Source organism: Salminus brasiliensis, chromosome 21 (assembly GCF_030463535.1).
Source record: "Salminus brasiliensis chromosome 21, fSalBra1.hap2, whole genome shotgun sequence".
Lineage (NCBI taxonomy): Eukaryota > Metazoa > Chordata > Actinopteri > Characiformes > Bryconidae > Salminus > Salminus brasiliensis.
This window is the reverse complement of record NC_132898.1, coordinates 9,186,903-9,205,502: the sequence shown is the minus strand read 5'-3', so window position 1 is coordinate 9,205,502 and position 18,600 is coordinate 9,186,903. Positions and strand designations below refer to the sequence as shown.

The 18,600-nt window shown below is 38.3% G+C and overlaps 1 protein-coding gene across 1 annotated transcript; it reads left to right on the top strand.

Moving 5' to 3' along the window:
* The first annotated feature begins 888 nt into the window (after positions 1-888).
* On the top strand, positions 889-16,395 carry rap1ab (RAP1A, member of RAS oncogene family b). Its single transcript, XM_072665390.1, has 8 exons — positions 889-1,134; positions 7,595-7,683; positions 8,456-8,524; positions 8,647-8,703; positions 9,624-9,764; positions 13,834-13,977; positions 14,133-14,252; positions 15,309-16,395. The coding sequence occupies exons 2-7, from the start codon at positions 7,627-7,629 to the stop codon at positions 14,220-14,222; spliced, it is 558 nt and encodes a 185-aa protein (XP_072521491.1). The 5' UTR covers positions 889-1,134; positions 7,595-7,626; the 3' UTR covers positions 14,223-14,252; positions 15,309-16,395.
* The last annotated feature ends 2,205 nt before the right edge of the window (positions 16,396-18,600 follow it).

Here is an 18,600-nt window from a genome sequence, read left to right as displayed (position 1 = left end):
TAATGCGATAGTTACTACTACTACTACTACTACTACTACTAATAATAATAATAATAATAATAATAATAAGAAGAAGAATAATAATAATAAGAAGAAGAATAGAATAATTATTATTATTATTTTAAACAATATTCTAAACGAATGTGAACTAGTATCTACATCAAACTGTCTACTACTACTACTACTGCTGCTATCACTACTACTACTTCTACTATTATTATTATTATTATTATTACAGTCGCTCCCACTTCCCATATGTTTACTGTGGACCACCTACACTTCACAATAAATTATTTTTCACATCTGAATTTACTCAGCAGAGTGATTTAGTGATTTAGAGATTTTTCCAACCCTTTAAATTTGGAACTGCAACCCACAACTACAAGCTAAAAAAGCAGTTCAAAAGTAACGCTCAGAATATATATATATATATATATATATATATATATATATATATATTATATGTATACATATATATATATATTATTTATTTATACTTATTTATAGTACCATTAAACAATTACTGTTTTTGTTTTATTGTATATATATATATATATATATATATATATATATATATATATATATTTACTGGTGTGTTCTAATGTACGATGATCTAATATATGTAAAAATTGAAATAAAATATATTAGAGTTGAGACTTTTATGGATGCTGCTGCTTACGTGCTTGTTTTCCCACCCGTTTTACACGAGTCCCGCCTTTTTTAGGTAGTGATTCGCTTGCAGAAATCCTATCGCCTGCTCTCTGATTGGGTAGTAGCCTGACCACATGACAGTCTCACGAAACAACCAATTGTTGAGCAGAAGACGAGGCAATATTGGCCAATCCAAGCAAAGTAGAGGCGGGACTCTTCGAAATGCGGGTGGGAAAAAATACGCCGAGTGACAGCAGAACAGGGCTGTGGAAAGAGGCGGCGGCGGAGTTTCGCGCAAAATATATCGTTATTTTAAATATTCCCGAAGTTAACTTCAGTTCTCTTTGTGTTATTCCAAGGCCTCTTGTGGTATTTTGTGGGGTTATGTTTCAGTCCTTCAAAGCGAAGAAGCATTTTCAACCACTCTAGTCGAAGACGAGAAGTTTTTTTTTTTTACCGTTAATTCTGGGCCGGGCGTGAGAGGTAGGTAACGTTAGGGTAGCTACGTTAGCTATGCTAAGCTAGCACAGTAGCCTCCAACGTCTGTGTTCAGTTTTTCACAAACAGGATTTTAAATATAGATATTTTAGTTTTTAGGTCGCAGGCTCTCATTAAATGACAGTATTTTTCAGGTGGGCGGATAAGCTTGCTGGTTACGTGTCTTCTTACTTACTACGTGAGTGTGCTAGCTAGCATTGTTCGGTTCTGACTGGCGGTCAGAACCGATGCTAAAATTGAAATGATCCAGTGATTAAATTGGGTGCTGTTGTTGGGGAATGGCATCTGCTAATCGAAATATTTCACAGGGATGCTGAACAGCTAGAGATTTAGCCACACGTGAATGTTTGTGCTAGCTACTACTGTTACTGACCTGGCTAACGTTTGCTAGCTAGCTAAGTGTCTGAGAGTCGGCATATTTTCTGTATCCTAGCTATCTAATGAAAATTCTTTTTTGGGTCCCTATAACGTTAGTAACATTAATAAAATGCTGCTTTTATTGGGAAGATGGGTTGGTTCCTATGTTCGTATAGAAAGGTAGCCGGACAGACAGCAGTTCACACACATATCTAGCTAAAGTATATATTCTAAGTTACCGTAGAGCTGCCTGTACAGTTTACTGACCAAAACATGAGGGTGTGACTTGGGACTCAACCATTGGCACTTTTAGACTGTCATTGTTGAGTAGTTTCTGAAAACACAGTAAAACGTCGATATTGTAGCATTACTGAGGCATATGAAAATGAACGTGAAAATGCTGTAAAGAGATTTATCACACATCAGTAGATTAAATTAGCTTGTTTTAGGGAGTTGGAGTAAATGAAGTAAATGAAGTTAGCCAGCATTGCTAACCTGTTGGTACTGGTGCACCTGGGCTGCCAGCTTTACTGATAATCAGTGCATTTACTAAAAGGCTGTTGGGTGCTTCCTTATGCTTGGATAAGTAAGCTAACTTGCTAACGTCTAAGTATAAAAGGCTATTGGTGTGGTGTAGTTTGGCATGCTTTTGTCACCACTGACTGCCCAAAATGACACAAATTATCTAAATTGGATGTAAGAAGTTGACACACTGGTTTCCCCCCCTTTAAAAATTGAAAAATGAATGAACCCAATGGTGGCACGAAGGCAGTCTCAGTTCCTTTTTCTTAATGGCCTGCATTCTGTTGATCCAGCACAAATGACGCCCAAACCTCAAATCAACCAATCTGCAAATCTCTGCTTTTGCAGTATGGCCTCTAGAAAGCAGAAGATGCAATAACTGCTTCTTATGGGCTCAGTGAGGAAGGGATAGATGAGGCTTCCACTTCACTGAAGGCTAAATACTCTGGCCAAGCCTGGATCTATCTAGGCAAAGCTGATTAAGAAGGCAGTCTCCATCTCCATGGTACTTCTCTTCAAGCCAGTAGAGATGTTACTCAATGGGTTTTGCAACTTGGGTTGTTTGTTTACACCAAGGTAAGCTGTTGCTTATTTTGGGGATTGTGCCCCAGTAGCCTTAAAGTAGGTCCATATCCATATTTTCCCCCATTCATTGTCATCAGCTGTTTTATGTGACAATTTCCAAATCCCTTAAAATAAAACAGGCTGTTTTTGCTGCTGTGCTCTTTAGACTGACATATATATGGATGACATCTATAGTTTTGATTGACTGCTCTTAATTGTGGGTCATGCTGTTCTAGATTTGCCTTATTGCCCATCCCTAAACTTAAACACTTCTTATGATGTAAACCTCAGTGTGTGCTGATTAGGTGGATATATAAAGATCAGTAAGATATGAACTTTGTAGCACTGTTTCTTGGCTGTGGACAACATACTGGAATACTACATAAAATAAGCAGATTGGTGTTCCATGATCTTGGACTGCTAAAGCAGGCTGATGGTCCTGTTTTGTTTTTGTTTTGTCTTTCTCATCTTTAACTGTTAACACCATAAAATGCAGTTCATTTACACTAGCACACCGTTATGTGTTATCTGCAGACACCTCCTCACTGCTTCTTTTTACTTTACTTGGTTTGCAGCTAAAGCCTGTCTCTAACAAAAAGAAAAAGTAGGGTAATAGCTTTCAAACTTGCTCTTACTGACTCTGTGTTTCACAGATATCTGAGAAGTAATGGTTTGTAGTGTTCATTTGAACATTATTGTGTAAATTACTACTGATTTAGAGGGAAACATCCTCTGTTGCAGTGGCCTTAACCAGTGAGTCATTCAGTGTACTCCCCCTTTGACACTTCAAATTGAAAAACGGAAACCCGACCACAGTTCTAGATTGTTCCAGATGTGAGGTTTCAGCTGAAGTAACGAGTTTAATAGGATAACGATTTGCTGGTGCGGTTATTTCTCATCCTGACTCATCAGGACAAAATGCATTTAGTGACTTTAGTGATACATTTCTGTAGTTCTTTGTCAGGTCACTTCTGTACTCTACATCTTTTCGAGGTCTTGGCCAACAAGCCAGTTCCTTTGGTGAAGAAAAGTACGTCATCCCATATTCTTACTCTTAGCAGCAAGACACTTAACGTAAGGTCGCCTTTATTTCGTTTGGACTGTGATTGTGTTATTGTGGTTTTCTTCTCATGTGTTAACGTTTAGGCAGTGGATATTGTTTTAATTCAGTTTACATGCCCACTCTGTGAAATTAGTAATAAAAAGATAACAACTACAAATGCCCCTGCCCCAGGCTTCCTGTGACAAATTGTTATAAATAGCCAAGTAGTGAAATTCAGAATTCAAATACTGTCTCTGGAACTCCGTACAGTTAATATTACTTGAGCAGGGCTCAGGGTGTCTCAGTGGTTTGATGGGCTACCGCTTATTCCTGGGGGTTGTGAGTCCGAATCCCGAGCTATGATGCTTTGCCATCAGTGGCACAATTGGCTGTGCTCCATCTTCTAATCACGCTTAAAGCAATGTTGGCCGCCACAGGCGTCTGTTAGCTGGAGTGGTGTATCTGGGGAAAAGACGCTTTCCTCTGAGCGTGTCAGCTGCCCTGCAATGCCACATATAAAAAGAGCTGGCGGATGGCTTTGCAGGTATTGGAAGAGACGTGTGGAGTCCTTATGCTCCTAGTGTCTATAGCATTGCAAGGGGGAGCTACAAACAGGTTGGGACATTTCCAAATAAACAAAAGTTCCTGCATTATATCTGATATCCTGAGTTAGAGTTGAGCCACATGACAATCATTTATCATAATGATAATGATCAGTACTAAAGATACTAACCTGGATATAATGAGCATTATTAGTCCAGTTTAGTAATATGTGAATGTGATGTTCAGATCTTCAGTCTTCAGGTCCCATGATTTGTGTTTTTGTAATATCACCCACCCCAACCAGTTCAGATAGAATCAGTATCTATAGAAAAGTTCTAACCGGTTCATCCTGCTTTAGATTGGCTTGATGCTGACTTGTTTACATGTTAAAGGACAAATGAAGAATTGTTAGGCCACATGCAGGTGGCCCATAGACTGCTAAGGTCCTTGCACAGCCTTCTTCCTTTTCGAAACGGAAGATATTTGAATAAACCCCCCTAAACAGCGTGCCTCAAAGTAACTGGTGTTTCAGATTGCGGTTACACCTCTACAGGGGCTGTAGTTTTTCTTTCAAAAGGTAAGCCTGAGCATTGCTGACGTTTTAGAGTTGTTTGCTGTCACTGGAGATCGCTATTGTCATTGGCAGCTCTTTAGAATGTGTGGCCAAGACAAAGGGGAGTTTCCTTGTTTCTGTGCAAATCTCTGAACATTTAACTCAAGAATAGGTGATGGTGAAAACTAAGAAAAAATGTGTTTTTGTTGGGTGTCTGACCTGAACTCATTTAACCGATCCAACGCCCTCACCTTCTCTGGACCTCTGAGCCTCTTGTGGAGTGATATTGGCTGCCTCATATGAGGTTATAGCAAATAACTTCTGAGACAGAGACTTTCATTTAAGCAGCTGTGTTGCAGCTTCTCCTGGCTGTGGTTTTGAAGTCCCTAAAGGGATTTTTCATCCCATGCGTTGATGGAGCCTCAGAAGAGCCAGCCTCTCCCTTTTCTCCAGCCTTACATGGAAAAGTATTTCTCTGGGCTGCTCCCTGAATTAGTTAGGTAATGATGGAAGAAGTAGAATCTGGGAGTGTATGCAAAGAAGTGTCGGCATGAGATATTGTCTGCTGTATTGCTATGTTGAAGTGTGTGATGCAGTGTGCTTAGTCACTGTCCAGGAAACTGGCCCCATGTTTAATAGAGATTATAGTACTGCAATAAGGTATTCCATTAGGATTTGTGTTGATGTTTGGTATTAGTAAGTACAAGTGATTCTGTTATCATGATTCTTGTTAATAATTACCCCTTATAAGCTTACTGGGGTCTGATACCTTGATAGAAGTTGCATGTTGCAAGTTCTTTCTTGTTTCACTCTAAAATTGTACAAAGCAAAACATTTACCCTAATATTGCTTAAAATGTTGAAAAGAATGTTTTGTCTTTTATGTTTTTGGTTGAGCAGTTTATCTACCCTGCCCAAACATTTTATTGCCTACAGGCCAAGTAGTCGGAGTCTGAGATTCGATTTTGTGTTGTTGTTTTTTTTTCCCTCCCCCCCTCATATCACATGATGTTTCAGTGATATTTCATCTTTTCAACATTTCAAGTAGTCAGTGGCTATGGAAATAAAAATGGGTGATATTGACAATATTTAATGAATGTTGACAGCGTTTCTCCTGTTAAACTTTTGCAGATAAGTTCAGGTGTGTTTACATAGCAACAGGTGATGTTACAACGTCAGAAAAAATGATGCACTTATGCATTAATTTAGTTTGCCTGACATACCTGTTGCATCCCAATCTGCACACTATGCATTCCTTCTAACAGTATGTCAGTGCTGCCATTATAGACTGCTTCACTGATCCTATCTGGCTCTCAGCTTCTGTAGCGCTCAACACAAACCTAGTTTGTGCATGTGTGAAACGGTGAAAGCGCTGCTTGATTATTGACTTCTGTTACTGAGCACACACACATCATCGATGTCACAGAAAAACAGAATGAAAAAAATTGAGGTCCACGTAAAATTATTTTATTCAGAGTGATTTTGGATCATTCTGTTGGTCTGTGCATTATGAATTTTTGACAATGTAAGGAACTTAATCTAACAATTATTTTTCCAATTACTTGAATAATCTAATTACTAATTTATTGATTATTCTGAAGGGAGTGAAACACTTTAACCAATAATTTAAATAATTTAACCAATACAAAAATGAATATCTTGTAACATTTCAATATTTTCAGTAATTTTACTCATCATTTTAACATTTTCCTTGAACAGACAACTTCTCATAGCCATTGGTGAGAGATCCTCAATTTTTTTTATACACCAGTTGTTTTAAAAGTGCTAATTTTAATAACATATACAGTACACACACTGGTGCTAAAGGAACATGTGCTGCACAATTTCCTCCTAATGAAGCGAGTGTGTGCAGGATCAGGAAATCCCACGTTCCTGGAGTCGTATTGACTTCTGCTTCTTTCACGAGAAGAAATGTTCTGAGACTGGAAACTTACCCTGAAGTGGTGCTATTAAATGCTAGTGTGGCAGCAGAGCGTGAGTTCAGCCTTCAGAACAAAATAAAAATTGCAATGAGCAGTCGTCTGTTCAAGGCAGAATTAAAATGATGGATAATAACAGTACAGCCGTCAAAAAGTAGTGTTGTTTACTATGGTCCTTTGGAAGTGTATCTATCGTATTTCTAAAGATTATCTAAAGATGTGCACAACTTTTGAGTGAATGCATGGCGTGCAACAGCAATTGTGTACTCATGTACATAGCCCTTAGTTTGTGATGGTAAACTAAAGATGCTAGCTGCCTTACACACTGTTTCAGACTATACAGACCCCTTGCACGTGAGTTTTCAAATGACGCTTTAGATTAGTTGTATGTATTGAAAGAATGTCACCCTGTTGCTGTACGTCACCTGAAACATCTGAAGCTCTCAGCAGATTCACTGTGCAGCCCCAGTTTGTCCATAATCATTTATTTTAAGTTTAAGGACTAAACCAACCACAAATATAATGTAATAGAACTCCTTACTAAGAGTTCAGGTGTCCTCCATCAACCTTCTCTCATATCCACCAGCATTTAGGGTGTTGTGTTTATGATCAGAGTAAGATGTGATATGGGATGATGTCATGGAGAAGCAGAGGCACAGCAGGTCTTAGTTCCAACTCCAGCTGCACAACTCTGACCACACACACACACCTCCATCCAAAGCCACAGCTGCTTTGTGTTTTTGAGGTCACGTTCCTGCTATCCCCCACCCCTGGGCTCTGCTCCAGGATGATCCCATTGTTGTATGACTGCCTCTCCCTGACACGCTCACACACAGAAAGACCTGATATCTACATTGTAGAGGTTCTGTTTCAGTTGCTTCTTTTTTTTGGTGTTTATTCTTCTTGCTCTTTCTCTTTTTTTCAGATTGCTAAGCAGTTTGGTGAAGTGACCCTGCCATGCGTGAATACAAGCTAGTGGTGTTAGGCTCTGGAGGTGTGGGCAAGTCTGCACTGGTGAGTGCTGTATTTAGACTCTTCCTATTTGAGCCACCAGAGGACCTGCAGGCCTGGATCCCAACTCCTTCTTTGACATGAAACACATTGAATTTTTATGTAACTTACCCATTTTTGGACAAACTTTAAAGCTCATTTAGTAACTGGTCTTCAAAAGCTATGAAGTTAAAATATTTTCGACACCAAGATTAGAGTTATTTGGGTTTTGTAGAAATGTAATGGGTTACAGTGTGTGAAAAGGAGCACCATCCGGCTCTCAAGTAACTTTTATGGCCTGTGCACAATCAGCATTAGGAAAGACCAGAAGAAGCACATTTTATAGCTTTATAGATACTGTTATTCATTTTTCAAACCTTGTCCTGACAATCAGCAGCTTTTTCACAATTTCCACATTTAAAACCATAGAAACAGTTTTTTGTCAAATATGAGCCTTATAGAAATGTTCCAGTTTGGTGGCTGTAATTTAGACATCATTGTCTTTCCAGGAAAATGAATCCATTGGGGTGTCCCATTCTAGTGGGTACACCTTAATGCAGCTGAATTCAGTAAAAGGAAGGTTTTCCCCAAACTGTTGGACATATATTGTATATTACATTCTCCTATTGATCCCTTTCAGTTACACTGAGCTTTTTTATAATGTATTTTTGATGTTATTTGTCAAAATGATTAGTAGATTACTCAGTAATATAATTAATAGTGGTAGCCTTTGTGGCATTAACCTGGTGTTTTGTATTTGTTTGTTTAATCCCATATTGTGTGTGTTGTCCTACAGACAGTGCAGTTTGTCCAGGGAATTTTTGTGGAGAAATATGACCCCACAATAGAAGACTCCTACAGAAAGGTGCCAATTGCTTCCGTTTTGTTTACCTTGGATTGAATACTTCTGTTTTCAGTGGATTCTGTTTGTCATTTTTTTAACACACCTGCATTTTTTTTTTTTTCTTTTCTCTATTCTCTTTTCAGCAAGTAGAGGTGGACGGGCAGCAATGCATGCTGGAGATCCTGGACACAGCGGGCACGGTAAGTGGTGTTAAACTTCCTGCAGGCTTCATTCAATTCTTCTTTTAAATTAGGGGACCACGCTGCAGTCCCATGTCACAAACTGCAATACTTGCAGAAGCAGTATGAACAACAAATGCACATATGCAGTTAAAAACTGCACAAAGGTGTTTCTCACATTACTGTTTTGTATGAAATGGTGCTACAGGCAGCTAATATGCTCACACACTGCCTCAGTAATATTAGGCTTTAAATTAAATATTTAGGGATTCACTAAAACTGGACCCTATATAGTAGATACGAACTTGTATGCATGCATAATCTTGTTTAAGATGTAAGTAGCACTAATCTTAGAGCATAGAGATTTTATTAACTTAGCTTAACACAGTCTTTACAGCAGCATGCTAGAGGTCATACAGAGGCTGCATTGTTGGTCCACGCTAAGCTCATATGACACTAGCGAGACATTGTGGCATGGACTGTATTAGGTGACGGAATGTCTTTTATTATAAAGGTTAACTGGCTTTTTTTAATTAAAAAAAAAATTATAAAGGTTAACTGGCTCTAGAACATCCCACAAAGATAGCCATGTCTGAGATGCTACCACTCTTCACCTACTGTCAGTCATATCAGAATTAAAAAAAAAAATAAAAATCTATCTTTGAAACATTTTTTCAATTTGCATAATACTTTGGAACATGGTGTATACCTATACAAGCACATGCTGTGTGCTTAACACTAAGCCGATACAGCAGAATTTGTCTTGACTAATGTTAGTTGAAGCAGAAGAGTCAGTCAAACACACTGATAACTCAGACATGCCTTTATAGCTGGTTGAAAAGGTTTGAAATTGTGCTGTTCTATTTGATGTTATTTTAAATGACTACTGAAAGAGTTGAGGGGGGGGAAACACTCATTGGTCACTTCTTTCTCTGAAACAGGAGCAGTTCACGGCGATGAGAGACCTGTACATGAAGAATGGTCAGGGATTTGCTCTTGTATACTCAATCACTGCACAATCCACATTCAATGACCTGCAGGATCTACGAGAACAGATCCTGCGAGTAAAGGATACTGAAGATGTAAGTTTGTTTACAGTTCTCTAGCAAATTATTTTGTGCATTGTGAAATCTTAAATCTTAAAAAAAAAATTTTTTTAATTTCCTAAGAATTATATTTTGGTCAAATAAGTACATATGATTTTACCCTAGTATAATAGATTAATAAATTATTAATGTCAGTATTCATACTGTTAAATGGTGGCAATAGTTTGTCATAATTCTTTTAAATCAAGACATTTTCTAGTTGCTAACTGGTATTTGAACAGTGGAGTCTTTTTAGTGGGCAACATCTAAAGAGGGGGAAAAATCCTTGCCATGCCATGGCGGTCCACGTGCCCACCCCACTGCCTGAAGCGAGCCTGAGCTCCCTCCACTCTTCCCTGGGCCATGCCACTCAGAGGATGCCCTTTTTTGGACATGTGCAGAGGGAATGCACTGAGCCCAGGATAAAGCCCCTGGCCCAGGGGAGCGTGGCCTGGAGCAGTTAGAGGCGTTGGAATTTGTTATGATTGGCCTTTTCACCGCTGCCGCACTTCCTCCCTCCTCTTGCTAGCTCTGTGGCTTGGCCTGAGTTTAGAGCTGCATTACATCCCATCTCTTGCAAACGTCCAAACCCATTGAAGGGGAAGAGGAAAATGGATGGATATGTTCTTTAATCTGGGAGCTAAAAAGACAAGGGCACTGTTATCATTACTGTGATAAATTAAATCATAATGCAGTGGGTTGCGTTATATGTTATACATATTATTTTAAACATTAACAATCATGTCGATTTTATTATGGTGCACTACTGTGTTCCAACAAACTTTAAACAATTAGACATACACACATTGTGTTTTGTGAAATTGTCTTTAAGCAGTGTGGCCAATTTGGCTGTAATTCTTGCAGCAAATAGTTACTGCAGTAATATGTTTATTAGGCATGTAACAGTATGTGTATTTGTACCAAATGGTCATAGTACGGGGGGCACACTGTTGGTACACGCAGTCGCACAGTGAATACGTGGTATGCGCATTTAGGATAAATGCGGTAATATCTTAAGTGCACTGTAAACCTTAAGTAAAATTAAAAATGTAAAAATGGCTTATACAGTGCCCTCCATAATTATTGGCACCCCTGGTTAAGATGTGTTCTTTAGCTTCTAATAAATTGAGTTTTTTTCTAAATAATACAGGACCACGATGTAAAAAAGAGTAAAATCCAACCTTTAACTCAACCTTTAACCTGTTCCACAATTATTGGCACCCCTAACATTTCTTAGGAAATAAATGTAATTAAAGCATTTCTGTCAATTCTACAGTAGTTTACGAAGTTGATCAGAGTATGTAGGAACATTTAATTAGTAATTCACAACTTCCGATTTCCCTGGGGTATAAATATGACGTGACACAGAGGCCATTTCTCTTCAACATAGGAAAGACAAAGGAACATACCATTCAAGTAAGGCAGATGTGTGTTGACCTCCACAAGTTAGGCAATGGCTACAAGAAAATAGCCACTCACCTACACCTGTCCATATCTACTGTCAGAGGAATTATTAAGAAGTTTAAAACAACTGGAACAGTGGTAAACAAGCCTGGACGAGGACGCAAGTTTATTTTGCCACCACGCACAGTGAGGAGGATGATAAGAGAAATAAAAAGGTCTCCAAAGCTCACTGTTACAGAATTGCAACAAATGGTAGCTTCTTGGGGTCACAAAGTCTCCAAAACAACCGTCAGGCGCTATCTGCATGCCAACAAGCTGTTTGGGAGGCATGCACGGAAAAAAACTTTTCTCACTCACAATCATAAACGCAAACGTTTGGAGTTTGCTAAGCAGTACTGGAACTTCAACTGGGACCGTGTGCTTTGGTCAGATGAAACTAAGATAGAGCTTTTTGGCAACAAATGCTGGCAACAAAAGTGGGTCTGGCGTAACACAAGAGCTGAGTATGCAGAAAAGCACCTCATGCCCACTGTGAAATATGGGGGAGGATCAGTGATGCTGTGGGCCTGTTTCTCTTTCAAAGGCCCTGGGAACCTTGTTAGGGTGCATGGCATCATGAATGCTTTGAAATACCAGGACATTTTAAAACAAAATCTGGTGGTTTCTGCCCAAAAGCTGAAGATGGGTCGTCACTGGGTCTTTCAGCAAGATAATGATCCAAAACATATGGCCAAATCTACACAGAAATGGTTCACCACACACAGAATCAAGCTCCTTCCATGGCCATCTCAGTCCCCAGACCTCAACCCCATTGAAAACCTGTGGGGTGAGCTGAAGAGGAGAGTGCAGAGGAGAGGACCCAGGTCGTTGGATGATTTAGAGAGATTGTGCAAAGAGGAATGGTCAAAGATCCCTCTATCTGTATTCTCCCATCTTGTGAAACATTATAAGAGAAGATTAGATGCTGTTTTGTTGGCAAAAGGTGGTGTACAAAGTATTAACATCAGGGGTGCCAATAATTGTGGCACACATGATTTGATGTTTAACAATTATTTCTTAACTGAATAAATTCACTTGAGTTAAAGGTTGGATTTTACTATCCTATATTATTTAGAAAAAAACTCAATTTATTAGAAGCTAAAGAAGACATCTTAACCAGGGGTGCCAATAATTATGGAGGGCACTGTAGGTGGTGCTGTGTAAACATCTCTTAACATACAGTAGCTCATGCTCCTGCTGTTTTACATTAGGTAGCATTTTTAATGGCTTTAGTTAATGAACTGTGAGCTACTCTCGGCTGCAAAAATAGTTCATAAATGTTTCAGTGACTAAGGCTGCTGGTGTGTACACTCCTTACCCCTAGTTAATGCTTTGTGTTAACATTAATTATTTATATTACAAGGACACACTAACATGTTTTCATGATTTCTTTTTACAATTAACATTAAAATCATATCCAATATTTATATATTTTTTTATATTTATTTTTTTAAATTGGGTTACAAATACTTAAGATGAGCATCTAAAAGTAGGCTATCCTATTTAAACCAGTCAAACACTTTGATAGCCCGCAGGAAGATTCACAGTGTGTGTCTAGCGTTTCAGGCAAGAGTAATTACTGGATTAAATCTGATTTGGGTTTTTTTTTGTTTTTGTTTTTTTGGATATCTGATCCAGTATTTTCTTCCTCAGTTGGCCTATAATGCAAAATATTTGATGTACTGTTATCATTATGGGGCTAGACTGAATAGTGCCCTGTGTCATGAATGAAATGATCGTACAACTGTGTGTACAAATGTGCATCTCCACACACATGAACGGCATTCCACACAGCAGTGGGTGCATGGAAATCAAAACTAGCATGCAGACAGGAAAGAGATTTTATCCTGTATGGGCGGGGCTGGAAATGTTTCCTTTTTCCCTCAACCATAAACTCTGCTCATACAGTTTATACACAAAGCCTGACTGCACAATCAAACCTAGGCATACTAATCCAAACATTGCAAGAACACAAAATCCCTATAGTAAAATAATATGTAGTTCTGTTGTCTGCAAGCCTAGCCTCACAAAGACATCCACTTAAAAACGCAGAGATAATGTATATATATGTGTATAACCCCATATCTTCCTGGGTCTTCTGGGCCGTCAGCTGCCAAGCTGCTTATTCTGTGCCACACTTAAGCAGGCAAAGCAGGCAGGCCATGGACCTGACCACATAGTATTGATCTTTAAGAAAGCTAGTTGTTAAAATTGGTCAAACTCACCATTGTTGAAATGCTATTGAATATTCTATGCTGCCAATAGTGGTCCAGCAGTTTTCCTTTTTTCTGTAATTTTTTTTTTTTACATGTGTGAAATAATAGCGGGGGAGTCAGTACAGTACAGAATATATATGTAATTCCTTTTGTAACAATGTAATTAATAATGTAATTTAATTTGAACATTGTCTCAAAATGGTAGCTCTCAAAATGGTAGCTCTTTGCTGTTTAAAATTAATAATGTGGTCTTGTGCCGGAGACCAAGGATGTTCACATTACATACACACATGAATTCATTGAACGTGGATTGTTAATGGGCTGCTGTTTCTGTTTAACTGACCTAAATATTTAACGTATGCAATATTGTCTAACTTCTTTCGTCCCTTATGCTGTGTCTGTCTTAGGTGCCCATGATCCTGGTTGGTAATAAGTGTGATCTGGAGGATGAACGAGTGGTGGGGAAGGAGCAGGGTCAGAATCTGGCCCGCCAGTGGAACCACTGTGCCTTTTTAGAGTCATCTGCCAAATCAAAGATCAACGTTCTTGATGTAAGCACATGCTAACTTTCTCAGTATAAGTAAGGTATACCAGTGTACGTGTAGTACTATTTAATCTCTATTTGTTTAGTCTTGTTTTAAGGTCTAATTTTACTTGATCTCTTCAATAACTATTTGACATCTCTAGCAATTTTCTCTTCCTTTAGATCTTTTATGACTTGGTCAGACAGATTAATAGGAAAACGCCTGTGGAAAAGAAGAAAGCGAAAAAGAAATCCAACTGTGTTGTCCTGTAGTGTCCCCTCCCTGCAGCAACTCTGAGCTAGGTACATTTTCTTTTGCATGGTCTTAATTGTTTTGGAATTGTTTTGGGAAACCTGTTTTTGAACTGAAAGTGAAGTTTAGTTTCATAGAGATGGTGTGTTTGGTTTTTAGAAATTCCAATTTAGGATCTCTATGTACACACACAGTAGGTAATCAGGACAGGTGTTGAAATTAGCAACTATACGTTTTGTAAAGAAACTGTACTTTGTAAATGAATGAGCATCACCAGCCTATTGTTCAAGTATTGCAGCCTTAGAATTATGAAAGCAGAGAGAGGTCTCCCTCTACAGGTTAGCATGTGCTTCTGATGCCCTCTGAGTCATTTTTAGCATATATGTGCATGTGTTCCTGCCAGAGTAACCAGGAAAAAGGTTAATTTTTGTTTTATTTTAGCCAGGGGTATATTGTATGCTTTCATATATTACCACTGATTTTAACATGTTAAATTCATTTTAGGTTGTATAGGTTTTGCACTCTTTCAACTAGATTAAAGCCTGGTCATGTATCACTTCTGTAACTGCCATAACGGTCAGGGATAGCAGACTTTACAACAGAATTAACAGAATTAATTAATTTATGTGCTTTGGCAGGGGTGAAATAAACTACAGAGATACTGTGCTTAAGTGAAAGTGCGGGTACTCTGATATTAATACTTTACCCCTTTTTTTTTTTTTTAATTAGTGTAGTTTTAGTGCTTGACTATATGTAAATAAGCTCTGCTTTAAAAGGCTACCTTATATTGTGCTGCATTCAGCTACCTCATTCCGACTCTAATGCTTCTTGTACGTGTGACTTGGCTGGGCTAAACTGCTGTCAACACTTTCTGTGTAAATAATGCTGGTTTTCTGACATGATGCCTATTACCTAGATCTCCACATTATTATAACCCCTGTAGACAAAATAATTGACGTGACATGCAGAAGATGGCAGCAGTTGCACATTTTTAATAAAAGCATTCTGATGTTTATCTATAATCCTAGAGATGCCTGGCACTTTATCCAATTCCAGTCCTATTTAAGTTCTTTGTAAGTTTGCTTATATTCTTTGTTTACTTGCAGAATGCTGTAATGAAGAACTGTTGCCCCATTTGGAACGTACCAGCATCGTCATCCTCAGTGAGTGAAGCTATGGACAAGCTTGACTGACATACCTGTAGAAAGACGGGATACACAACGAGGGAACACAAGGAGTCATTTCTTCTTGATTCCAGATAATCTGAGGAGAAATCTTCATTTACCACAGTTTGAGTAGAACTCATTTTCAGTATTCCTCAGGAACATTAAGTACAAATATCTTCCATAATTCCAACCAGAAACACACAGCATTTCATTCAGCGACTGACAGAATTTCAGGAAAGGGGAAACAATTAAGTCATCCATAAACCTCATCAGACAGCTTGGAGTCTTTCAAAAAACAATACAAGGAATACATGTGAGGACAATGCCTGCCTGAATCCTGCAAATGACATCAAGAAGGGACTGCTCAGGAGATACAAGACCGTGACAGAAACCCATACTTTGGTACCATGACCTTTTATTAGTGAACTTACTTTCACTAAAGCGTCTTATAATTCCAGCTAAACTCAGTGTTGCAGCGGCACCATACCAGAGCCCAGGAAAGGTGTTACCAGTGTTTTCATTGCAGCTCATTTGAGGAAATGGAAAATGACTTAATTTGTGTGATTGTAGGCATCCTAATGACAAACAGCATGACCACATTTTTTTAAATTTACGTGTAGATGTAAATGACAACAAATTTCAGTGTTGCCTCGCAAGAAGCTGTATTCCATTCATTACATCAATTGTGTAATAGTTTTAAATACTGGGGTTCATAAGCTGTATATAAATAACATATTCCCATTTACATTCATGGACATTCTCAACCAGATCTTGACTCCTAACTTGTGACTATTTTGTATTTAGTCACTTGGCTTTTGTAGCGCCATAGCATATTCTAATACCTGTTTTTTATTTTTGGACTTGTAAAACTATGGGCCTTTTATAGTGGTAAAATGCAGACTGATTTCTAGGTCTCTTGAGGCTTAAATATATTGTACTATATCTCCTCTATTGCTTCTCATGCGTTTCTGTCAAAGGATGTTCTGGCTTTTATGGTTGATTAAATTTTAGTACGTTTTCATTATAACTGACTGTTTGTATTAACTCTTACTCTTGTTTAATCCTGTTCTTCTGCGTTTCAATGTTTGCATTCTATTCGTCATTACTAGTTTCAATTCAGTGTGCTGCCCGAGCACACTTTCTTTTAAATTAGGCGGCCCAGGAGAATCCTGACACCCTCTTAATTCTTCAACAGTCACACAAAAAAAATGCATATCATCGTTGTCCAATGAAAATATGCATCTTCAAAATGGTGATTTTACAGGGAAGACATAAATGTTCTGCACTTTAAATGGTAGTCAGTGTAAAATAAGAGTTTATTCCAAGTAATTTAGAGCATTTCTACTGGTGTGTTCATCCAGAACTATTCATACAATGTACAGGGTAGCTACAGGGTTCAAACCATGAAGAAAACTAAAAACAGAAAAAAAATGGAGATTTTTTATTTTATTTTTTATTGGACAACAGTAATATGCCAAAAAAAAAAACAACATTTAAGAACTCGTGGTCCTGGATTCAGATGTAGCACCTTTTCAGTTGACCTGCCCAGTAAAATGTAATGCTTTTAGCTAGCTACCTACCAGTCTTGTTTTTCAGGTGAGGTTTAGCTGTGATGGCTATAGCAGAAATACTACTACTACTAGTAGTATACTATACTAGTACTACTACCATATCTTATTATGCAAAGAGTAAATGGCTTTAAAGATATGACAATCTATTGCTAATAATGCTAATACATACAATTCAGTCTAGCAAGAAAACTGGCCTTATGATTTTGTGCAGTGTGTTTGCTGAGCTAATCTGTTTACCCTAACTGGCCAACTCAACTGAGCAGTCACATGCTTTTCGGGGTGACATTGAGTTATTGATCTAGAGTTACGTTTTATTGTTCTGTTTCTGCCATTTAACAAAATATAATTAAGGTGTGTAGACATGAAATTCAGTATTTTGTTTCCTTACATCAATTTATGTAGCTTGAAATAAATGTCTTAACGATCAGTCTTACGCTAATACATTTTTTTTTTCTTCAGCTTTCAATGATCAACTTTTGACATTGCCACCCAGTGGATATAAACAGCATTACACATAGCATTATTCAGTTTTTAAAAATTAATTACAGCAATTAGAATGCAAAAAAGTTCTGCAATGTGGTTACAGTGCATGTCTGAGGGTTAAGGGTAGAGCCATTATTTTGTTAGTTCAGATGAAGGTTATTAGATTGGACATGAGATGAGAGATGAGCCCACAAACTTTGTCTTAGCTTTTTCAAACAAGTATTGGGCTTTTTATTATTTTTCTGTGGCAGAATGAGTGCAAAACATGCATCTTCCAAATCTACACAGAGTCAAAAATATACATACAGCACCTATAATGTTTGGTTAAATGGCCAGTGGCAAGTTGTAGTTGTACCAGACACTTTTGTGTCAATCAAGAAGCTTCTGGAAGATAGGATGCATAGGACATGGTAGGATATTTTTATTTTGACTAAGTTGTTTGAATATTGTTGCAGATGATACGCCTCCCTTCGCGGCCTTAATTTCACACCATTGTATCACCACTGCACAGCATTGCAACAGAATTCAATCTCTTCATTTTACCTGCCCGTCAGCAAACACACCCACTAAAACTGCTGATTAGAGCGGTGAGAACACACCCGGAGCAGTGTGCAGCCACTGCTCAGCGCCCAGGAAGCAATCAGTGGTCAAGGGCCTTGCTCAAGGGCGCTTCATCCACGGATCAAACCAGCGACCTACCGATCCCACGCTTGTTTTTCTAACATTAAGACCACTGCTGCCCTAATCTTTACCTTTACCACTCTTCTAATGGCTACTTCCTGCATGATAATGCACCATGTCACGAAGCTTCTCAAACTGGTTTCATGAACATGACAATTTAGTAGTTACAGTTCATTGTTCTTCAGTGGACTTTCCAGTCAAGGCAGGTCTGAATCTATTCCAACACCTTTGGGATGTGATAGACCAGGAGATTCACAGCTAGAAAGTCATTCTGCATGGAGTGCTTTGTGCAGTCATGTTAGAATGAGCCAGAATCTCAAAAGAATGTTTCCAACATCTTGTGGAATCCATGACACAATGATTTGAGGCTGTTTGTGGAGCCAAAGAAGGCCCTATCCGATACTGTATATCCGGTATTGTATTCCTTAAATAAATATATGTATTTTTTTATTGTCTTGATTTTCACTGTCTGATCTTAAATCAGACAAAGCCTTTCT